This window comes from Ambystoma mexicanum, chromosome 9, assembly GCF_040938575.1.
Source record: "Ambystoma mexicanum isolate Mex_15411 chromosome 9, UKY_AmexF1_1, whole genome shotgun sequence".
In the NCBI taxonomy this organism is placed as follows: Eukaryota; Metazoa; Chordata; class Amphibia; order Caudata; family Ambystomatidae; genus Ambystoma; species Ambystoma mexicanum.
The window spans coordinates 1,221,657,161-1,221,682,815 of NC_090931.1; the positions used below are offsets into that span (position 1 = coordinate 1,221,657,161).

Genomic DNA, 25,655 nt, shown 5'->3' on the forward strand with positions numbered 1-25,655 from the left:
GAATACCAGAACATTTTCAGCAGAACAGAGCTGGTTGCCTCTCACCTGGCTCCAGGCGTCCAATCCATTGTTAATGCTAAATGGCTTTGGATCACCTGCTATTAACTCATAAAACTGGCCAATTATTCAGAGACTGCTTTCAATGCTATACACAGGGAGATGAGAGCCTTACGACGCATGGCGCTGCAAAATAGATATATCCTAGACCTTCTTACTGCAATGGAAGGTGGGGTGTGTCAAAAAATCAGAGTTACTTGTTGCACATTTGTGCCACTGAATGATATGGACAGTGGAACTTTATCGAATACCATTAGAGTTTTACATAAACCACGTGAGGCCATGGAAAGAGAGGCTCAGATCAAAGATGATACTTGGCTTGATTCACTTTTTGCCTGGGTTCCATCATGGCCATCCCTCCAGATAAGGGGTGTATCGGCCACTTGTACTCCCTAAAAATAAGCATATACTCCCCAAAAATGTAAATAGGGAGTAAAAAGACTACCAACAAAAAGTAGGAAACAGACACACAGGACTCTGTGCCCTTGTTTTCGCCCACAAAGCTTCATGGACATGTTTGGACCAGTAGTGCACTTTGTACCATAGGAAGAAACTATTATTACTGCCTGTTAAAAAGATGAAAAATATATCTCTGTATGTGCATGAATAAACTAAGCGCAAAGAAGTATTTATTACAAAACATTTCTGTTTTACAGTTCCTTTGGGAATGCGATTTAATTTTGTACTACCTCAAAAATCATTTTACTCCTAACTTGAAAAAATAAGGAGTAACATACTCCCACTTCAAAATCTTATCTGGAGCACTGATCATGGCATAAGCTTGACTGCAAAACCTTGATGCCACTTTTGTTTTTCTGCTTATTCTGTTTTGTTCATGCCAGATTTTGCTCTGTTAAGCTACCACAAACAGCTGCTATTATGTCAGTCACTCTGTCCACACATGGGGCTGCTTTCATTTCAAATCATATAGGTACAGTGATGAATTCCAGGATATCGCCACTGCTTCTATAGGGGGAGCCTCTTCCCATGAGGCCAGAGTAGTAGGACCCACTACCCGATAGTCCCCCTGTGTCAGGATCAGGGTCAACCTGGTCAGCCCCAGTATTGAAGGACTGTGGTCTCCCATCACAGAGTGACTTTCCCCCCCAAGAGCACAGCCTGGAGGGTAGAAAAACCTGTCAGGGCAGGGTCTCAGGTGAAAAGGCCGGAGCAACAGCAGAGCTCGAGGGAGAAAACAGATTAGACAGTCAATTTCCTTACTGTCAGGTAGGCACCAGTACACCAACCTCAAACAACCCCCAACTCCTACCTGTTGTTGTAAGTTGCAAGCTTGGGACCTACCTGTACAAGGCCGGCCAGAAGGGGTCTTGCGGGAAGAACACATCCCAGCACAGAAGTGTGGATCCAGAACACCGGCAGCAGATAGTCCGTGAGGAATGGGAAGGGAAGGAAGAGCCTAGTCAGTGCAGCATGAGGTCGCAACTAGGGATGCACCCTCCACTGGAGGCAAAGAAGTTGGAAGTCCCAAAACACAAAGTTCCTCAGAAGAAATCCAAGAAAACAGAGTCCAGTACAGTTCCAGATACAATACAGTTCCAGGGGAAAAGCTGATGGAGTTCAAGAAGAAACAATGATGAGATTCCAGGAAAAACAATAAGCCGGAGTAATGCAGAAACATTCCAGGAAAAGGAAAGCTCTGGTCAGGAGTGGGAGTAGGGGCGAGAACGAGAGGCAGTCCTGAATCCAGACGCCGAGGGCAGTGGGAGCGAAGGAAAGCAGCCAGGGAACCAATCCCCAAACACAGATTGAGGGGCAAGTGCAGAGGGAGCATCCGAAGAAACAAATGCGAAGATCAGGGGGACCAAGTATTAGTCAGAGAGATCATGTGCCGGAGTCCGATATGGGCAAAAAAACAGGAGGAGCCCAATAAGAAAATGCTAGGAGGTCAGGAAACACAGGAACACAGGATCGCAGAAGATGAATACACAAACCGGAGCAACCCTGACGGGCGAACACGATGGTTAAGGAGCGTCGCCCAGCAACCTTGCAACTGGTAAATACGGTTGCTTCCGGGTACCGCAAGGTGCGTGATAATGTAGGGGCCAGGCGCAAGGGTAGCTGGGGATTGCAGTCCATTGTGAATGCTGGAGCATTCTTTGAGCCAAATGCCAGGACAAACACCAGCATCTCTGGTAGTTAGTGATCTGTGACTGTATCTCGGGAGCGGACGATGCATGACACCCTGGTGGTGGTACTCAGTGGGTGGATCTCATGGGAGGGGAAACACCCGGTGGGACTAGCGATGATGGTCCTGGGAGAATGAGGTATTCACCTACTCCATCGGTGTCCCCACTCTCCTTGTAAGCCACTTAGTCCCTGCTGGTCCCCCATACGTCTATGTGTTATAGAGGGTTTAATTTACCATGCTGGGATGAGGAAGAGTGAGACTTACCCAGGCTTAATACAAAATACTACTGAGATGAAGAAGATGGAACAAGGAGGCAAAATCCCACAGCAGAACCAACACACACACGGTATTGCTTTAAAGAAGCAACCTCAATCATAAAAAGGGACGAAGGACTGGATGGATGGAGCATCAAGCCAGCCCGGGAGGAGTGAGGAACCCAATGCTGGTTTACTGTGGCAGGGGACCCAAAGGCTGGAAGCCGGGACGCAGAGAGACATTGACTTTCTAAGAGGTCCAAGCAACACAGACCTGGCCAGTAGCGTGGAGAAGAGAAGCACGACTGGCAAAAGCAGATCAAGAATGCGATCAGCCAGTCATGTGAGAGAGAGTCTGGAGCTGCAAAGCCGTGAGAGACAGAATACCGTGCCCAATAGCAACACATAAGCTCTGCTCCACCTCCAGAAGAGACCATAGACCACACTGAGACTTCCCAAATGTAGGGAAAGTGTTGGCCAAGTTATTGGGGCTCTGGGGGAGCTGATTGAATTGGAGAGGCACTTAAAAGGGATAATGGAGGAATTATACAATTTGATATACACTTTGTAAATCATGTAAATACATCCCAAAGAGCAAAAGGGGATAACAGAGGAATTATACAATTTGATACACACTTTGTAAATCACGCAAATACATTCCGAAGAGTAAAAGGGGATAACGGAGGAACTATGCAAGTTGATACAAACTTTGTAAAGCACATACAGACATCACAAGAAGCTAAAGTAAATAACAGAGGAATTATACAATTTAATACTTGGTAGGAGAATATATCAGGTCTGTCCAAGTGGACAGTAGGTGAAGCAGAAACAGGGATCCCACAAAAACAGAAGAACATGGTCTGGGACCCATATGAAATTGGGGAAGCCCCGCTAATGTACATCAGGGTTTGGGACCCATATAGAAACAGGCAAGGCCCATCAGTGAAATATTTAAGGGTCAAAGACCTACATCAGTGTGAAGATACCTATAACCAGTGGGCTGGAGCCCAGAAGAAGTTGGGGAGATTCTGAGAAAGTATAAAAGGATTAAATGAGAAAGAACCGACTGAGCAAACGTTTTGGAACTCAAATTATGTAATCAAGTCTGGCAGGATAGTGAACCAGACTTGATACCCCATTGGTGATTACATTATTAAGTCATTTAGTGAAGTTTACAGTGATGTCTGGCAGGTTTGTGAACCAGGCCTGATAAAGGACTAGAGAACTACATTTTGTTTTACAGACAAGAGGAAGAGAATCCCTCCAAGAGATTGGGGAACTGTGTTTTGTTTAAGCAAGAGGTTCCCTCCAGACGATTGGGAAATTGTGTTTTGTTTATGAGTTAAAGCGAAGAACAATGAAGAGGCTCCATCCAGAAGATTGGGGAACTGTGTTTTCTTTAAGTTGGATTGAACATTCAAGAAGTGGACATTGAACCTTAATATCCTTTCACAAGCACCACGCCTTGGAGTATATATCCAGAATGAGAGGACTCTTCTTCGGGATTAATGAGACACACAGTTTTCTTTAGTTTAAAAGTGTAAGGGACGGAAATAGATTTAGACACTGGACTTTACGGACATCCTGACTGGGTACTTAGTATTTTTGTTGAGATAGGGCAACACCTCATAGTAAATATTGCAAGAAAGGCTTTTGTTTTCTTTTTACTGTTATAAATAAAAGTCTATACCAACCAATTTGCCACTTGCGTGTCAGACTATTACTTCTGCACCCTTACAGTACACAGATTGAGTTAAGGTTGACTGGGCCTCCAGGTGCTGTTGGTTGTCTCCCACCCAATTCAAAGAACATGATGGAGGTCCATAATGGGTGGATTCCCAAAGAAGTGGTTGTTGAAGAGTGGGAAAATATTTTGGTAGTTATATTAACTAAATGTCTGGAACATTCAGTTCACTTAGCAGCACATAAGCCCAGCATCTCTCATCACCCAACCCTTCTGCCATGAAGATTGTCTTTGAACTTGGCCTTGCAAAGTATCCTTGTCTCAGGGAATACACAGAAGTGAGGGGACTTGCTATCGTGTTCTAGGACTCCAAGTTCAAACTCTATTTTCATCCTTGGCTCACATGACAGGAGACCACGATTTGGTCAATTTTGCAGCTTTTAAATGTCTTAAATGAATTCAACTTGGCACTCTTGGTGTTCCTTCTTTGCACCTTAACAAGGGATGATTCATCCTTTGTAAATTCGCTCCTTTCCAGAATATATAGCTGACCTTTGCTGCTTCAATCTTGACTCCAGGCCAGACAGCCTCGCCATGCAGTTCCACGATTCAGCTTATTCTTGCTGTAACATAGTTTTCCCTTTCCTCTTCAGGGTCCTGGCTTACTAAATTCATGATACCGATATCCAGCTTCTATAAAATGGCGGCTTTACCTGCATTATGTTCCCTACGTATAGCCAGCTTCTATGATGACTTAGTCTACTTGCATTTCAGCGTCTGTACAATTATTGAACGGTTGATTCTTTGCAGTACTTCGTGCACGTGTAATCTTACTTTTTGTATTAAAAGGTACACTTGATTCTTTACTCCGTTATGAGTTTTGTTCAGCCATTGTCTTGAGACTTCATTCATATTTGTAGCAATTTAAAAGAAGTCCAAACAAAAGGTTAGTCTGCTTTAACCTTGTTTATTTTAATTGCAGCCAAGCGCTCTCTCCCCATCCAACCTCGCCTCTCTCAGCACTCTCCCAACTGACACACATTCTCGCACACTCGCATCCCTTCCGACCCAAACATTCAATACACACTGGAGAGAAAGCGCCAGGTAAACATCACCATATAATAACATGAGCACGCACTGACAGTACCTCTACCAATGGTTTATGATCAGTACCTACCTCAAACTTGCTACCCCATAGATACTTGCGGAAATAATTCACAGCCCATACACATGCCAACATTTCTTTTTCAATCACTGAATACCTACTTTCTACTTCAGTTATCGCCCTTGATGCATAACATATGATCTTCTCACTACCACACTCAGAAAGTTGTGACAATACTGCCCCTAAGCCAACCCCACTCGCATCCACCGTCACTCGGGTTCATCTGCCAAACATGAATCCTCCTAATTCTATAGAGTCACAAATACATCTTTTAATACTCTTAGCTGACTCCTCGCACTCATCATCCCACAAAAATCCAACATCTCTCTTGAGCAATCTTCTCATTGGTTCTGTAAAACTGGCAAAGTTCTGTACAAACTTATTTTAGTATTCACACAATCCTAAAAGTGACCTGAGTTCTTATTTACACTTGGGGACTTGGGGCTTCTCTAATGGCCTTCATCGCCTCCATCTTCAGTTTGTACCCCTTTCCACTGACCACATGCCCTAAGTACTCCACTTCCTGTTTCTTAAATTTACATTTGGTCATCTCTATTTTCAAACCTCTTTCACTCAACCTAGACAAAACCATCTGCAACCGTTCATCATGCACCTTTTCCCCTTTCCCGTACACTATGATTTTGTCCTGATAAACCAAAGTCCCTTGTACCCCTTTCAGGACTTGTGTCATTGCTCTTTGAAACACAGCAGCCGCTGAGACCAATCCAAAGGGCATCCTTTTATATCTATATAATCCAAACGGTGTGATGAACGCAGTAACATGTCTGCAATCCTCGGTAAGTCTTATTTGATGGTATGCACTCGATAAATCTATGGTGGTAAATGTGTCTGCCCCTTCTATGCAATTCAACATGTCTGAAATGATGGGCAAAGGATAAATGTCCACTACGATATTTTTGTTCACTTCCCTGAGATCTACACAAATCCTTAGTTTTCCATTCTTCTTCACTGATACTACAATGGGGCTCACCCATTGTGATGACTCAATCTTTTCAATGACATCCTCTTTCTCTAATCAGTCCAATTCTTGTTCCACTCTATCCATCAATGCAAAGCGAATAGGCCTCGCTTTACTGTGTACCACTGGTCTCGCTCCTTTCCTCATCACAATCCTGTGAGAGTAATTTTTTAACAACCCTAAACCACTTTGAGATGGTTCTCGCGTACCCTCGTCAGTTTTCTTCACTTCAAGATTTCCAAAGTCTATTATGGCCAAAACTGGTTCTCTCTCGCATGGATCCAGTCTTATCTTCAACGCCGCCTGATCTCCCCAACCAAGAACATTCACACCTTTCCTTGCCACATACACTTTTATTTCTGCTCTTCAGTCCTTGAACTGAACCATACTTCTAAACCAACCAATGACTTGTATTGTCGAACCTTCAAATCCTCTGGGATTACAAATGTCGGCTGGTAATACTTTTGCTCTGAGACCTTCCTGTACCTTTCTAATGTGCTATTTGTGATTATGGTGTAAGGCGAGCAGCTATCTACTCTCACAGTAAGCTTGTAATTTTCCAGCACTCGCAACGTGGGCACTTTAACTCACTTCCAGTTGATGTTCGAACAACAACCACCCTTTCTTTTTCAGAATCTTCCTCATCCTGTACTACTGACACTTTCTTTCTGTTCCTACACACCACCGCAAAATGTCCTCTTATTCCGCAGTTGGCACATCTTTGGTTAATGGCTGGACAGTTCTTTGAATTTGCATAATGTCTAAATCTGCCACACTTGAAACATTTATCCTTGTCTCTACTTTGTGGCATGGTCCTAGTATCATTCTTGGCCCAAGGTTCCCTCCAACTACTTCTGATTTCCTTGTGGTCTTGTTCCCTAGACTTATAATTTCTTCTGATCGACTAATCCACGTTCTGTTTTTCAAATCTGGCTTTTACTACACTCACTGTAGTCTGCTCTCCCTGCTCTAGAGTGGGTTTGCTCGAACTCTGTCCTATCCCTTGAATTTGACCCGACTCCAGTTTCTTGTTCTTCCTTTCCTTTGCGCATAACAGCGTATGCTCGACTCTCTTTGCTATGGCGATTGCTTCCGGTAATGATGGATTTCCCACCATCCATAGTCTATCTTGAATTAAAGTATCTTTAGTATGTATGATTATTTGATCTCTTATGAGTTCCTCCAACGTAATGCCTGTACCAAAACAGCAGGACTGAGCCAATTTTCTTAATGCAGACACATATTCTTCAATGGACTCTTCCTCTTTTTGAGTCCTGGTGTAGAAGTTATATCCGTTGATTGCTATGTTCACCTCGGGAGCATAATGTTTATCTAATTGCCTTAGTGCTTTCTCGTATTCATCTAAGTCTCCAGCTTCATCTACTTCTAACTCAGGCAATTCTCTGTATTTTTGCTGACCTTCGAGGCCCAATGCATGTAGCAGTAGAAGTTTATTCTTCTGTGCTGATAATCAGTCTTGCTCTACTGTCCTCATGTAATTTTTCCAATATTCTCTCCATTCTGGCCATACTACGCTTGGTTGACCAGGGCTAGGAAGGAAACTTGCAGGCGGTTGAACAGTTATTCCTTGCATGTCTTGATATTCACCCGACTTCTTCGTACAAAGTTTCCTTTAATGATTCAATCACACTTTAAAAATGCTCCACTTTATCAGTCTCATTAAGTTCTTATACTGTTGCGATATGATGCTAGCGGAAAGAAAAGAGAAAAAAAATAATATTTTTTTGTACTGAGACGAGGAAGAGTATGATCAATGATGATTTCCTTCAGCTGGTGCTGAGAAATATCTCTTTTCCAAAATGGCGTCACGTAATATTCCGCCTCTGCGTCCTTTCCTCTAATGCTTCTAAGTATCAGCTGCTCATGCACACGTGCACCCTTCTAAAGTGATCAGGCAATAAAATGTACTTCTTTCCGACACTTCTGTTGCTTTTCTGTGAACGTCAATGCCGTCCTGATTGCAGGACTTCTTACCATTGACAATGATTGATTTTCCAAAGAACAGCACAAAGAGGTTTCCCCCCTCCAGAGCTGACTGCTCTCGATTTTCACGTGGGTTCCTTGCTGGGCTGCTAACCCTCGTGGCCAAATTGTAGCAATTTAAAAGGAGTCCAAACAAAAGGTTAGTCTGCTTTAACCTTGTTTATTTTAATTGCAGCCCAGCGCTCTCTCTGCCATCCAACCTCGCCTCTCTCAGCACTCTCCCAACTGACACACATTCTCGCACACTCGCATCCATTCCAACCCAAACATTCCATACACACTGGAGAGAAAGCGCCAGGTAAACATCACCATATAATAACATGAGCACAGGCACGTGCTCGCTAGAATACAACAATATTCTTGTGACATCACAGGCTTCTTTTCTCTGCTCTTTTTCATATTCCTTCAGGGAGTTCCTCCCTTAGGTTGTCCTCACTTTGGGGATACATTCAGTATGGTTGCCTCAACGGGTATCTTCTTGCAAACACAACGGCTGGTGTCAAACATGGCACAATCTCAGGTCTCCAATATATGGGAGGTAGGGGGGCAGGGTTTCCTGCAGAGGCTTGCAGCTGCTCCTCTACAGGTTAGTTAGAAAACCACATGCTGGTCCAGGGGTTTTATGGGCTCCAAAGGAGATAAACAGGTTTTGGGTTAAAGATGATATGGTCTGAAATGGTGGTCACTAGTGAGGCTACATGAGGTAAAGATGGAAAAATAATGCAATGACGCCAGCGGGTTTGAAATTTATTGTTGTTCCAAAGGAATAATAGCCCTGTACAATTACCATCTGAGTTAATGGGTTTCGGTCACATGGTATGAATAGTAACAAACATGGTTATTCATTAACAATATATGTATCATGTGGAAATATGTCATGCCTGACGATGGTAGATTGCATGTCAAAATGGGTGTACCTTATGAAAGTATACAATGGGAATTTCAGAGTTAGGAGAGTGAGCTACTTTGTATTAGTGTAAATTGTTTAGACTGTATATAAGCTGCTATGTTTGTATTGCTCAGAGAACTTGGTTCGTTTTTCAGCCCTAAGGAACTGACTAGCCCCTCCTGATTGTAAGCATGCAATAAACCTTTTTTCTGACAGAAGCCGTACCGTACTTTTGCATTGGAAGCATTCTGGCACGTCCCAACAACGGTAATCATCTGGACATCCTTTATCATATGAAAACCTAGGTCACTGATGCATGCAATAAAGTAAGTGGCTTAATGATTGCACCAGAATTCCATACCCTGCATAAAAGCAGATTACGTGTAACTGGAGGTGTACTTGCCTTTATCCCCAGGAATTTCCTCTTTTCCACAAGTATTTACATAATTCAACCTACAATCAGGGCCTGGTGTACAATGCCATCCATCATTTTTCACATCCTGATCACATATCTCGCACTTGGCTCTTGTCTTCAATGTCTGTTTTACTCATGCTTTCACCCCCAACTTCTTTATCTTCTACTTTACCTCATCATCCAGGGTATATATAACTGGTGAGTCAACCAGAGCAGGGTTTGCACCACCAGTGCCTTCATTCACAACATGGAAGCACTTGGCTTGTAGCAGTCTTTTTCCTGTCCCACCTACTGGTGTGCCACGCTCTTGACCTCCTTCTCACCGATAATAAGCATCTTGCCCTTTGTTTGCCCCCACCAAAATACAGTGGGTCAACTGTTTCAAGATTCTCATCTTAATTCCCTACCTCACGCCAATGCCCCCACCCATCATCTTTATTACTAACAGATGCTGAAAGAACCAAACCACACATCACTGGCTCCAATCATATTTGACTGTGATCCAAACTCCCCTTTGAACCTCAATCCACCATCTGGCTGGTGCTTCTTTCATTCTCTCATAACTTCAGCCCTGGACAATGCTGCCCTCTCAAAAAAACAAAAGCAAACATCTCTCTCATTTGAAAGCACATTGTCAAATGGTCTCCTAATGATCGTATTGATTTAAATATCACCATTGCTCATTGAAAGCACTTGGTGCGTATCATACTGTCCCACTGCTGAGATTTGTATTCCTCTGCCATGTGATAATACATGGATATGTGAGCCCTCTCAGGTACCCAAAGAACTCCTCAGAATTCTCTCCTCCTCATTACTATACACAGAGGTGCAGAATTTCAACTAAAAGGATTCTTAACATGCTGAACTTCATTTGGGGCATGTGCTATACAATACCCCTGTGGATTACTATACATCCGATTAACTACCATGCCTGTCAAAACAAAACAAATTCCCTTTGGATTACAATAGATACGAGAAACTACCATGCCTGTCAGAAAACAAATGATGGCACATAGAAGTGAAAAAGGAGAAAAATACTGTTTGCCAGACAATTTGAATTCATATTCAAGTCAATGCACCAATACCAGCTCCAGGTATTAGAGACTATTGGAATATATGTGATAGGTAGGCATACGACCCTCAAATTAAAAAGGATTTACATTGAATACATAGACTTTCAATACTCAGCCCATCAAAGACAAATAAACATTTAGGTTCTGATTACAGTTTCCCCAGTATGATAAAAATGCGGTAAAATTGTCTGTAATTCCGGCACTGTCTTTTTTACTGTACTAAGGAAACACAAGTTTGCTGGTGGGGGCCACGGATCTACCACCAGGCCTAGATCAGCCTCCCACCATCAAAAAAATGCCCCGATTACTGGCACTGATAATACTGGTGCCAGTAACTGTGGCAATGCCCTACATGGAGTCCCATGGGACTCTGTGGAATGGGGATATCACGCCATTGCCGGCACCTGGAATTTCCAGTAATACCTGCATATCAGGCACCGGTAATAGTAGGGGCAGTTTGCCAGTATCCCACCAGAAATACATGCGGTAATGAGCACCTTAGACTTTTCTTGCTTATTTAAATAGATGTTTGTGCTCTAGCATTTGGTGAGTGCGGGGTGCATATTTATTTTTAATTACATCTCTGGACACCTGAAGAAAAGTAGATACCTGAAACATTGCACAAACGGCAACATATATGGAGTAAAACCTCTTTGGACTATGAAAAGAATGAATGAATGTATCAAATTCATTTGAATGATAAATCAATACAAGCAGGTCATTCTTGTGAAATTCACATTCACATATTGTGTATTATAAAACAGGGGTTAATTATAAATATCAACATTTGAATATCATTCATTTGAGAGCAGTGCCTAGATGTCAACATTACCTATTTGAGTGGGGACAGTGTACTGTGTATCCATATCTTGATTCACCAATCTAAACTGAATACAATTAATGTTCATTTCTAACGATCCCTTCCAGCATGTATTGTAGCCATTATAAGTACATTATATTTGTCTAAATGTTAAACGGGCATTATTAAATCCTAGACTAACAATATACACATTTTTCTGATAGACAGTTATTATTCCAAAATGACAAGTCTGTTACACTTCAATTGCACTCTTTGAACATATCTGTATGGGAAAGGGGACAAATAGCACAAATGTGGGTTTCTGGTTGCCTTGAATACAACCAAAGAGCCCTTTGGGAACATTTGAATGAACACATATTTGATAAATATTTCTTTGCCAGAAGGGTTGTATACCTGAACTACTAAGTACATAATGCATGCTGGACTTGGTGTTAATGCCATTATACTCAGATTTACATTTAAGTCTTTGTAACTATGAACCTTGCATACTCATTTAACCAGCGTCAGGATTTGGCTGTGAGGATACAATGGCTGTGACATCTATCACTCTATGAGTCTGAATTTTATAAAAGTATCGGACTCCAGGTCTCAACATAAGCATGGCTGTGCACATGCTCAGTCCCCAATGCAGAGAATGGGTGTAAACTGTTGTGAACATACTTCTCAGGCATAGATGATAAACAAATGGGATGGAAAGCATGCGTGGCATTGACTTGTAAATTGATTACCATTGGCTTCCTATGGCCCGTGCACTTATCACAGCACAGTGGGAGTGTAGCCTTTTTCTAGACATGCTGCAGATGGGCTATGAAGGTCTGAGGTTGGCCCATGAATATAATATTTCTGGAGTTCAGATTTGCAGAGGTAAAGGCATTGACGACTGTAAAGTCTTCTGGAAAATTGGACTTGGTCAAAGTAAGAGCTTGTCACTGAAATGATTTGGGTTTGGAGCGTTATCATTGTACCTGTAAGCATCTTGTGATTGCTCGCAGGTGGAGCAGGGTAAAGATAAAGACCCATAGTGATGTGCCACTTATTGCAATTCCAGAGTTAGGAAGAAGGATCATTTTAGACTTAGCAGGTGAAGCTGCAGAAGGTTTACCAACAGACACAGGGTTTGATCTTAGTAAGGCCTAATCATATTATTTCATTTGATCAAAAATACCTATCTCCAAACTGGAAATGGATCAGGGTGTTGTCAATATTTTTGTAGATATACATTCCCTAGTAATGCCCAATGAATTTACAAAAGATGAAAAAGATTGTAAACAGAGATTGAACGCGAGAGGCAATGCTGTTCTTTCATGGACTTGCAATTGAACTACTTTTTATGAGTATTCAAAGGTTATTTTGGTTCCGAATGAAGACGACCTGTGAGAAAACAATGAATGCAGACTAGTTTAATGTCCCTGATAGTAGCCAGATAAGGGCGGGGATGGATAACTGTGGAAAATACAGAGTAAATATGGAGGAGTAGTAGCACACTGACACTGCATGCATCTCCATCTTCAAATCAATCATGCTTGAAAATTAAGGTGGCTAACCTTTTGATATATGACTGTAGCAAAGTGCCAATGTGTCATTCTAGCAGCTCAGCTGATAAAGGTATCAGTGCAATTATGAAGTTGGGTAGATCTTATAGATAAAACATCATTGTGGTACACAACCAGCAACACTTAACATTGGAAGGAAGCATTCATTTTTGTTGGACCTACATTTAATCCACAATGACACCCAGAACAAGTTTAATTTGTTAATGTATACAGCACACAGATTTTTAGGAAATTATTTTGTTTCAATTTTTCAAAAATCAAACTGTATACAACATCATTTACATATTTTGCCATCCACCACAGCTTATTAATCGGGTCACACTGATACTCAGTTCTCCGGAAACCAATCCAACGTGTAAAAGGTGCTGCTATGTCAGCGGACACACAGTGTCACGCAGTCTGGGTCCTTTTGTGCTCGACTTGTGTCACACTGATACTCGGTCTTCGGGAAACCAATCCAACATGTAGAATGTGCTGCTCACTCAGGCAACCTTGTTATTATCAGAGGGATGTGAGGAGGGCATCGTATCACATGTGAAGGAATGCCCCTAAAGGCTCACACCAGAATAAATACACCCCAGTAGGGAAAAAGGACAAGAGATTCTTGCAGGGATAACAATTTTTAATTATACAAAAATAAGTGTGTCAGCAAATAACTGCTGCTCAGGAACGTTCTGAGCAAGAACGGTGCAAGCAAGAGCTTAAAAGGGGGCACAGCATCATTGATATACAGTAAAAGCCTACACAGCTGGTTGGTGCGGCCCTATGCATAGTCAGCCTACTCCATAGGGGATTCCAGGCCATTGGTCCCAGCCCTGTCCGACCTTCTGCCTTCCATCACCTGGAGTCAGCTGGGTTCATCGTCTCCAGGGAACCAAGGTTGAAGAGACAATTAAATGGACTATTCTAACAGTGCTACTCTACTACTACACAGGGCACTTGGAATGATCATGGACTGGTACAGGGGGAGGCTTGAGGTCACTGTGAACTGCACACATTTCACTCAGCCCAGTTGCGTCATCCGGCATTCAAGGCTTCCACCCTCGCTTTTGAACTATAATTTATCCTTCCCACCTTCACATTACAAATCATGCCATTGTAAAGTAGAGCTAGGATGACCATTCTTTTAGATCTTTTATGGTTGCCTGGTTTATGGTCGGTGGCCTGGGGTCAGATGGTAACTTGGAATTCAGGGGTCTTGAAACTTGGACAGTTGTAGGGGCTATAGCTTGTAGTTGGCTGGGTGTGAGTCGGAGGCCTGCTCTGGTCTGGTTGTGATAACACATTCAGCGAGGCGCCTAGCACCGTCTCATGGCCTTGCAGGACACATTCTTTCTCGGGATAAACATATTGGCAACAGGTTTAGAACAAAGGAGGGTTTCTGTGGAAATGAACAGCACAGGCCTCTCTCTCATCGGTGTTTGAGCCTATTCAGGTTTCTTCATCAGATATGCGGCCTGTGTCTAACGTGCTGACATGCAGGCACTATGTTTCTGCCATAGCTCCAAAATGGTGTCTGTTTATATGCGCACACTAAGTCTAAACTTCTACAATTTGCATAATGTTATGTCCATGTTGGATCTCTTAGTACACCTGCCTCCCCACTCGCACATCACAGGTTTCCTCACAGGATTTGCCTCAACCTAAAGCACCTAGTGGGGTGGGATTTGTTAATTTCCTTGCCAATAACCCCCCTTTCCTTACTTTTACAGTAATAATCTACCCGTATGCATGCATTCCTTCTCCCTTCTCACTGCGGCCTCATACGGTGGACTTCCCTTTATTGGCATCCAGGCCCTGTATACTGACCGCAAAGTTTCTCCTGATAGCACATATAAGTACATCCCCATCTCCTACTAGATCAACCCATACTTATTCATTTTCAGGGTCAGGGGGTGGGACAATGATGGTATGTTATAAGCAGTCTACTTCTTCTCCTTAGGGAATAGGGAGCATTCGAGGAATGGCATGATCTGCTTCTATTTCAGTAACTTTCTTAAGTATCGGGTAATATTATCCCTATAAATAATGTCGCCATACATATAGTCGCTGGGAAACGGCATAGGTGACATTATTTATGGGGATAATTTATAGGGTAAATGGGAGCAGAGGTTTCAGGGGTGTCCCCCTCTCCCTTGTCCCTGCTCCCTTTAAAAAAATATGGGGGTTGCAGAGGTCCCCCCGCAGGTTCCATTGGGTAATATCACCCCATTCTGTTAAAGATACTTGGGCTTTCACAGTAAACCTGGGACAAATAAGTGTGTTCGTAGCGCTTCCCGCCATGGGTAAAGGTGATGAGGTACTGTGAGTCAGGGTGCAAGGGTATTGAAAAGAAGGCATTCTTTAAATCTACGACCGTGAAGTGGGTTGCTTCTTTGGGGATACTACACAAAATGGTGGCCGGGTTTGGAACCACAGGAAATTCTTTCTGTACCATATCATTTAAGGGGAATACATCCTGGTTCATTCTCCAATTGCCCCATGGCCTTTTTGACAGGGTAGATCACAGATGGCACTATTATTCCTTGTTTGCGTAGGGCCTGTATTGTGTCCTTCCCGACTCTCTTGATAGTGGGTACTGTTTCACTTGGGGTAATACTGCTCCAGCCTTCAGTGTGATGTGTACTGGGGTCACTTCTTTTAGAAGCCCAACGTCATGTGGATTGGTAGTCCACAACGGTGCGGGTACATACTCCAAGTCTGCCTCAATGAAGGGAGGTGGCACCACATTACTTCATGGAGCCAATCTGTCCACATGGGGGGACATTTCCGTGTCCACCGTTGCGGAATAGATCTCTAACATAGGTTTAACAGTGTACAGTGTGTTTCACCCATTTTCTCAGTGTACCCCAAAATACATTGCACATGTGTAAATTGTAATTGTTGCCCCAATATTGCATCCAAGGTAACCTTCTCCCAATAGTCCCTAAACCCGGGGCAGTCTCATATCATGTGCATCAGGTTGGCTGCTGAGCTGTTACAACGCAGGCATTCCCCTGCGCCCTGGCGGCTGAACTTGGACACCTTGGCTGGAGTGTAGTGTAATCTATTTATAATCTTAAATTGTATAAGCCAGTGTCTCGAGTTCATAGACACTCTCCTTGTCAGTTGGCATTTAAGCTTGCATAGTGCTTCAGGGATCGCGACCCCCAAGTCTGTTGTCCACCGTGTTCTGATATCAGGGCCCTTACAAGGTATCATTGTTTGTGCTAACTTAGATACGGTTGAGATATTTGTCTTGCCCCCCCCAGATGCGGGTATATATCTTAAACAAGCATGTTAGACTGCTTCTGATGGGAACTCCATTCACCGCGCTGTCACTGCTATTCTGATACGCAGGTACTGGAGTTTCTGTAGAGGCATGTCCCCAATATGTGGACTTATAGTCTCCCAGTCTACGAACTTGCCCACAACATACAGGTCCCCGAGTGTTTGAATCCCAGCTCTTTTCCACGCCCTCTCAAGTGATTTGTCCATGGTGGGTTTCACCACCAACATCCCCCATAACGGCAAGTTCCAGTCATACGGGCCTGTGTGTTTGTCTTTGCATACAGACTATTCCAAGCCTTCCATGTCGCCCCCACCAGATCTTCTGTATATGCTTCCTGCCAGGAGTAGTATCGGTGGGAAAGGTTTCACCGGATGCTTTTCTAGTCGAGCATGAGGTAGCTCCAAATCGTCCATGACCCAATTCATAGCATAGTGTGCCTGAGCCATCAAATAGTACAGCTCGAAATCAGGTGCCCCCAAGCCTCCGCTCCCGACTGGCTGGGCTAATCGCTCCCACCTCATACATACTGATCCCTCTTGCCCATATAAAGGTCGAGCACATGCCTAAGAGCTTGGTGAAGAATGAGCGCCATTGCCAAATAGGTATGTTCTGAAAGTGGTACAAAAGCTTAGGCAAGACAACATTTTGATCAGGGCTAGTTTCCCATCCAATGAAAGCAGAATGCAACCCCACCTCTGCATTTTAATTCTGAGACTAGTTAAGTAGCTCCCCGTGCGAGCCACCCTCATCCTCAAATACCAAAAGTCAGATGGTGCCCAGTTGAGTCCGGTTTCTGTGTCTATCTGATGCGTGTTCTCTGTTAGAGGGAATATTTCTGATTTAGTGAAGTTAAGTCGTATCCCTGAGTGCCAATATTCTAGGCAAGCGAATTTGAGGGTCTCCACAATAGAGCAGTATGTCATTGGCATACAAGGAGATTATCTCGGGTCCTCCCCCAGTTGCAAGCCCACCCTCCCGAACCACTCTCAGATAAGATCAGCCAGAGGCTCAATCACCAAGGCAAAAATCAAGGGCGACATGGGACATCCTTGTCTTGTTCCACCCTCCAGTTTAAGATTTGGGGAGTAAGTACCATTCATGCACACCCTGGCATATGGCTGTCAGTACAACAGGCGGATCCACAAGACAAAATTAGGGCCAAAGCCATAGTTGAGCAATACCGGGTATAAAAAGAACCAGGAAACCTTGTCAAAAGCCTTATGCATGTCTAGAGCCACGGATGAGTACAAGTCTGTATAGAATTTGTGAAAAACTGCATGTATGTCCTTGTCTGTGTGTGCTGGGTTGCGCCTGTTCCCACAACACAAGGTATATGTTTGTTCCTCCCTTTTGCTGTTGGACCTATCTGCTTCCCCGTAGCATCTCACCACCATAGGTCTATCCAGGTATTTCAGCTCTCTGTCAGCTGCCTCCCTAAACGCATCTAGGCATACCTTCATGTCATGCCTGAGTTTAGGGGTTGCGAAGCTTAGCATATGCCTGCTGGAGGCCAGACAATGTGGCCTCATGCCACTTCAGTTCTGCCCTAATAATTCTTAAAACCCTGAATTCAGTAGATAGGATTACACCCTGTAAATATGCTTTAAATGCCTGCCATATTGTGGCTATGGATTCTACCATACCCACATTGTTCTCAAAGTATAATGCAATCTGGTCTCGCAAGTTGGCGCCAAATACAGGATCTCTGTGCTGCGGCTTTGAAGCGCCACAGCATTTTCACAAGGTGTTCCTGTTAATTAATCAAGCCCGTCTGACTATCTGAGAGTTTTGCTAAGAGAAAGGTACATCAAGGATTGATTGCATAATGTTGCTAAGAGAAAGGTACATCAAGGATTGATTGTATAATGTTGCTAATCCAGCTGTCTTTCATGAATCAGTCATGCAATTGATCATGCAATTGTGATTTTATACTTCCTTTCTCTTATGCCATTTTTCTAGGCTCTTCTGCTGGAAATAAAACAGCCTGTTCAGGAATATTTTTTATATGTGTACATCTATTTATAACAAAAAATATCCATTTTACTGCAGACTATTTTTCCTGAAAGATTGAAAGGCTATCAAGTGGTTATATTTTAAACTTATTTATTAAAAACAGCTTTGAAGGTGTTCTTCAACCATCATAATAAAATAACGCATCTAATGGTGTGTCCCTTCAATAAATATCTCAATCCATTTTTTACTAAAACCATCATGCACTAGTATTTGAAGATATACTGCTAAGTACTTCAGTTAATTCTAAACTATGTATGTTTGTTGTATATAATTTGATGAAGAGTGCTGTGTTCCTTCAACTGAACAAATAGTTTCTTCAAAATCAGTTCCTGATACAATGTTCAGACATAATTTAACTGAGAGGTTAAACCTGAACGCATGCTCCCAAAAACTGCTCAACGTCATTCTCTGCACTGATTTAGTGGACCTGGTAATTAAATATATGCAGATTGCGTTGTATGAGCCTACTCCGGGCAATATTTTATGGTGATTTATATACATTTTAGATGTCTACTTAATCTAATCTTAAAATGCAAGTTGCTATGTTTTAAAGAAAATATACATTAGCTCACCGGACACAGCTGTAATGTGTGGTTCAGGCTGCTGCAGCCTGTGTTAATTAACTCCTTTCATTTAGCTACACTCAATACAAAATACCCCTCTATCTCAGTGGGCTTTATCTGTCCAATTTACTGAACAATGATTCATATTTCTGACCTTGTTCTAATTGTTTTCCAGTTGAGGTACAGAACTTTCCTGACTTAAATTACGCATGCACTGTATTATAACCATAACTTTTTTGGTTTACTATGCTCATGCCTAAATCCTAAATAGGATAATCTCGTTTTAAGCGCTATAGTAAAGCTATATATATTTGTAGTGAATGCATTAACTCAATGAATCTGCATGTAAGCAGTAACTGTATTAAACCTTCATTTAAAAATGGGCCTTGCCAAACTATTAATGTGAAAATGAATACTCTGCGTATCACATGTTGTATGTCATTCTAACCACCTAGGTATTCTGTATACCTCTTGCTGGTCAAATGCAGAATGTAGGGGGTTCAAGACTTATTTCTACTGCAAAAATAGACTTATTCATGACAAGGGGGAAAATAATGCACACCAAATGCATGCAGCAACTTCTGTACAATTATCCTTTTATCATACTGACTTTACTCCAGAGTGTTAGAGGGTGATGGTTCCATCTTATAATGCCATCCTTGATATTATGCATATTATCAATAACATTAACAGAGAGGAGCTTGTCTACTTATTTTACAAGGGTAATGCCTAAATACATATTGCGGCTGCAAGCCCACTTCAAATTATATCCCTGGTTGAATTTTTTAAAGCAATGTTTTAACAAAGGAAGGATGTCTTTTTTAAGTAATCGGTCAGGTTTATTTTGAGAATACACATTCTTTATGTGTGTGCTATTTTTCTACAACAACTCACATTTTACTTTAACTATTATTGTACTTGTAATAATGTTCTCATTACTAATCCTGGCTGTTAATTATGTATCTTTTCATAAATAAACATACCTATATACCTTTACCTACAATTTTGTTTCTTCATTTCTGGATATTTACTCTATTCATTCAACTATAAACTTCCAAGCAGTTGTTATTTGGCAGGTGTGCCCGTGTGGCAATCTGCCATCTGAGACTTTTTCTATTTGGTCTACCATCATGCACATTCTGGAGCTCCTTGTGACTTGTGTTGGGTAAGTGAGAGATTTTTTTGCCTCACATAGGCTCTCGTGAACACTTACAGTCTGCAGCCATGCATGTATGACCGAAATCCCTGTTCCATTACCCAGCCTCCAACATGGGACTTAATTACACACTCCAACAAAAATGTAACTTCATGTGGATTTACAAAAATTCAAAGTGGTTTTAGCAACTTTTGTGAGTGCACCTAAGTTCAAGGTGAAAGCGTTCCTTCCATATAATGTGTGACAGTGGATGGAAGTGTGTGTAAATGTGAAGAATGTGTTGAGAAAAAAGGAATAGCGAGTAAGAAAAATATTTTGGAGTAGGAGAAAGACAGTTGTGAGGAGCCAGGAATGAGACGCGGACCCAATGGACTGATGGTTATTTGTTGTACACCTTTATTCAAATCGAAAGGAGGTTTTTCCTTACCTCAACCAAAAACTTAGGGGTCTGGCGTTTGTCAAGATGTTCAAAATAAAGTACGTCCTGTGTCCTAAAATCCTATTCTGGCCATCACACTCTAAACTAATTCTAAGGTGCAAAGGATATTGTCTCGGTTTCTCAAAGTACTGTAAATGTTCAAAATCAATATTTCACAGTTCCAGAGAATGGCTTCCTTCCCCAGCCTCCTTTTTACCTATATTCGAAAGTTCAAACGAAAAATAACCAGGTTCCTTGTACCCCAAGAGGATAAATTCCTCCTCTTGGAGTATTCAGAGTTCTGGGGAATGGCTCTCTTCCCCAGATTCCTCTTTATTTTCAAGTCAGCTCCAAAATTCCCACGGGCATATGTCCTGCTTGGATTTCTCATTCATTAAACGGGAGAAAATCTTGTGTTGTTCTAGGATCCATTGCCATGATAGTAATGCATTTGATGACCCGAGCATGGCCAAGAGTCTGATCAAATTCAGCAATAGGTGTCAACCTCCGTGAAATACTTTAATTGAACTTAGCCAGCAGTCCTGCAAACTTTGTTCACAGAGATCTGTGATGTCAGGAGCAAATGTTACTCTGATGAGGAATAGGCCCTAATGTGATATTTCCTGGCCCAGATCTTCAGGGCTTCCAGTTCACTAATAGCAACATGCCATAACTATGACCTTCCTGAACTGTACTTTAGTTCTGTCACAAATGTAGTTATATGTGTGCCATAATGGAGTCTCATCTTGTCCATCTAATGTCATTCTTGATCTGGCTGAATATTCTTAGAAAGTGTATTTGTAATGTTTGATATTTGTTGTGCTGGATGTTTTCTTTTTGTGTAAACGTTTATGCCTCACGCCAAAATAAAGTTAAGAAGAAGGATTTCTCTTTCCACAGTATTGTAATTTTGGGCGTGGGTTCCAGAATCGCAGGTTGCCTGTCATACTCCCATGCCAGGTTTCTTTCCACTTTCATAACAGCTCACAATCTCAAGGGCATGGGTCTTTCTTGAGGTTCTCTTCCACTGTACTCCAATCTCTATGTCGGTTCCAGACTCACAGATTACCTGGTGTATTCTCTTGCCAGGTTTTCCATCTACATGACAATTCACAATCTCAAGGGCATGGGTCTTCTACGAGATTCGCTTTCACTTTCCTTCCAACATTTAATTCACAGGGCTTACCAGGTGCTTTAAATGTCCCTTGCACCGCTTCACTTCTTCTCGGTTCAGTTTGTTGGCTCAGTGTGCATCCCGTTAGCTGCTGTGTCCTGTTCCACTGTACATGTTTCCTGCTGCCTCTTACTCTGCGGCGGCGGGCCCTCTGCCATTCGTTTTCTCCTTATGCCATTGGGTCTTGTCTCTGCACCGCTTCCCCCAGCGTGCTGTCTCCCAGCGTGCTGTCTCTCAGTGTTTTGACCGGAGTCTGCTCACCTTGTAGTATCACTCAGCATCTGCACCTTTCCCTTTCCTCCACGTCAAGCCGCTGTGGGGGGTTCAAACTTCCTGGCAGGTTTGAGCAGTCTCCAAAGATTAGACAGCGGCGTTGGCTTACCAGTCTTAGCCATTTTCATTGCTCCATTCCTCTTTCTCATCTCAGTTGTTGTCATGGTGTTTCTAATGTGATGTTCAGAAAGCTGATATTAGGGGGCTGATTCATGGAATTTGTGCACCGAAAAATGGGGATTAGTGTGCCATTCTGCCCGCAAATCCCTGTTTAACAAATGGGGATTTGCGGGCAGAATGGCGCACAAATCCCCGTTTTTCGGCGCACAAATTCCATGATTCAGCCCCTAGATCTCACTGGGAGTAGCCATTACTGCTCCCTGGTTCTTCCTCGTCTCAGTTGTTTACATATTATTCCCTGTCTGATGTTGGGGAATATTTGAAGTTGACCTGGCAAGGGTTTGAGGGAGAGAGTTACAATATGCCATTAGAGCATGAGGAATAGAGGGAACATCCCTAATAGGGAAGGGGGTAGGTGACTTCCTCTAACAATCCCATATCATCCTCTTCGAGGGTCGCCCCGCATGTGCTCCTCCTTTATTTAGCTGCCCCCAGGGTCAGGATCAGGTAGTGGCTGCCGTCCCCTGGTCACATAGGAAGATGCTACCTGGGAAAGAAGTGAATACATCGTCCGATTCATCACACAGTTTATAAAATGTATTTGTAGAATTCTCGATGTTGTCCTGTCTGGCATGGAGTAACTTACTCTGGATCCCGTTAGACCATGACTTACCTTGAACCGTGGATGTAAATGTGCTTTTAATGTGATTTGAATAGAACTTACACAGATTTTTGACAGTAGCGACCATGCTTGCGACTGGAGTAACTTACACTTTGTTAAAAGGGTTCTTTGTGAATCATCCATATGGTTTTCCTATGGTCAATCTGCTGCTATTCTGCATATTAGTAAGCACCACAGTTGTAATCAGGCAAGTCTTACTCTAATTGAGCTAAGGGTGTACATCACTGTTCGCACCTATGCATTTATTTGTAAAGACTAGCTTTCCTATTTCCCTACATATTGTAGCACTTATAGCCCCTTTTTAGTACCTTGGTATCATTTATGAATCAGAAGCTTTGTGAAAATCTAATGAATTAAAATGTCACTTATTTAGTTTCAGTGACTCTTGACTTTCCAAAAGCATTGATCCACACATTTCTTTAAACAGTGATATATAGTTGTAAAATGAATTGAAGACTTGTGAATATCCAGCAATTTAGGTGAAACAGCGACTCCTTATAGAATCATATTTTGTATAAATGCCATGGACCTGGAAACGTTTGTATGCATACTTCATTATTTTCCTTGGATGATTAACACAAGTATATTTTATGCATTCCTTTTTAAAGGGTCAAAGAGAGCTGGTATAATGACCATCAAGAAATCAGAGGTGAGTTTTGTGAGCATGCATTTATAAATGTGAGAACACAGAGTGTAAAATATCATCAACAGCAAGTATGTCTGCTAATCACCTTATTGCACCTAAAACGAGCTTTAGTTCAGTGCAATGAAACCCAATGTCTAAGGAAAAATTATAAAAATGTCAGATACATTGGGCATGTCATGTTAGTGTGATTAGCATATTTATATAGCTGGTGTTAGGCTCGCCAAGCTAAACCTTTGCCATAATAATCGTTGTGCAACATTTAACCACTTATTTGAATTACAGCATCTTCAACTGAGACCTGAATCCTACCAAGATCGATATGTCGAGTACCATTATATTAGGCAATATTCATTTCTACTATTGCAATGCAGGCAAAAGGGGGAAATTCAGCATGACATACAATACAAATCCACATATCAAGAGTAAGGGCGAGAGGAGTAAGATGATGTGTTGTTTTGGTTTTTCCTTAAAGGGCAGAATATTGGTAGTCTGGTGGCGCTGAAGGAACCAGGTAATCTAGGTTATACCTCTCTGAATGACGTAAAGACTTCCTCTCTTGGGGTAGGCAGGCAGGTAAGCAAAAGCAAGAGATAGCAAAATGATGACTAGCTCAAGCCAATCAAAGCCAGTGAATGTTGAACCTGCTGTAGTTATGGATGGTATTTCATTTTGAAAGACCAGACAGGCCAGTCTGGATGTAATGCTGTCACTCATGGGTCAGGAGATAAGATGTGTTAACAAGTGACTACAAATATATGCATAATTTAGAGAGTGTATATAAAACCAATCACAGTTGAAGCATTAGCATACTATGAGTGAACAGAAAATGCAAGATTATATTGTTGCGTTTTGGGTTGGGTTGGTAAATCTGCCCAATAAAGTGCCACATTGAGTGGGAAGAAGCAGAGTCCCACTGGAAAAATGGTGTCAAAAATATGTTTGATCTTATTGTTCCACAAAGGGATTTGGGATGGAGAACAGGCCAAACAACACTGGATGTTTCCTCTTAAATAAAGGCAAGGGTGAGGAGAACCCAACAAGTGCAAGAACTATTCATATGGCCTGGTCAGTGCTATATTGCTTATGCACATAGAGTCTTGGAATGGGGGGCAGGCTTTTGGGGAATCACTGTGTGCCCACTCTGGGGCTGACTTCACATAGCGGGTGAACTCCTCCGGCCCCCAGAGACAATCTCTTAACATTCCCCAACCTCAAATATGGGACATTCTCGCAAATGTTAGCAATGCCTAAATTGTTGTGTGTAGACACACTAGACAAAAAGAAAAGCAACTTTGCCACCGAGTCTTTTTGAGAAAAAGCAGAAGATGTACCTTCAGGACCTCTCGGTCTCTACGAACTGAGGTAGCAAAGTCCAGACTATCACAGAGCCCACAACTCTTGCACTACCATTAGAACTGCATTAGTAAACAGAATGATGGTACCTCGCTCGCCATCTGCTCACTGCGTAGAGCTACTGCTACTCCCCTCTATTTGAATGGTGAAAACAATGATGGCAGTTCAGGCATGCAGAGGTCAGTGGGTAGAAGTAAGAATAGGCAGTGGAGTAGAAGGAAGATGGATAAGGGCTACACCAGGAATGTTACTCTCCCTTTCAGGGGGATTAGGCAAGAGGGAGGTGGGAATAGTAGTAAATGAAAACAGATAGTTTGTTCTTTTCTGTGGCAGGAGGGATACAGTGGGGGTGGATGAGTGTCCAATGATAGGGTAAGTACTTTAGTGTATGAGGTGCAGTATTGTGGTAGGAAAGACAAGGTACTTTAAACTCTCCCACAAAGGGGAATACGAATTGTAAGAGGGTACCAAATGAATCACCAAAGGGTTGGACCTCCTAATGCTTGCATTGATGATAAGGAAGATGCAGTTTTTCTAGTTTTTCATACACAGGATTTAATTAGTGATTTAAGTAGGTCAACCCACACTTGTTTTGACCCATCAGGGTCTTTCTCAAGGCCTGTTGGCAAAGTGGAGTCGGTTCCTTGGCTCGGCTGAGTGTTTTGCAGGAAGCCACATAAATCTGTGGCTTGGCGATCCAATAGAAGTTGGCCCCGGTGGGCTCTGTGGCTTTCAGCAGCTATTCTCCTTGGCTGGTCTCTGGATAGTGACTGCAGTCAAAACAGGTACAGGGGAGTACAAACACAACACAACGGTGGCACAGAAGTTGTACATTCAATAGAACAGATTATTAAAAAACATAGTTTAAATAATTTGCGTGGTAAACATATTGAACTGAATAGTTTGCATCAGTTTATCGACTAAGAGTAACTAATGCAGAATAC

The 25,655-nt window shown here is 42.4% G+C and overlaps 1 protein-coding gene across 4 annotated transcripts in view; it reads left to right on the forward strand.

The window, feature by feature from the left end:
• Positions 1-25,655, forward strand: part of MAP3K19 (mitogen-activated protein kinase kinase kinase 19) — a 749,356-nt gene that overhangs the window by 633,244 nt on the left and 90,457 nt on the right. For all 4 annotated transcript variants that reach the window (XM_069616558.1, XM_069616557.1, XM_069616559.1 and 1 more), the window contains exon 6: positions 23,321-23,361. In XM_069616558.1, the coding sequence (XP_069472659.1) occupies positions 23,321-23,361 (41 nt within the window). The remainder of the gene's footprint in view (positions 1-23,320; positions 23,362-25,655) is intronic.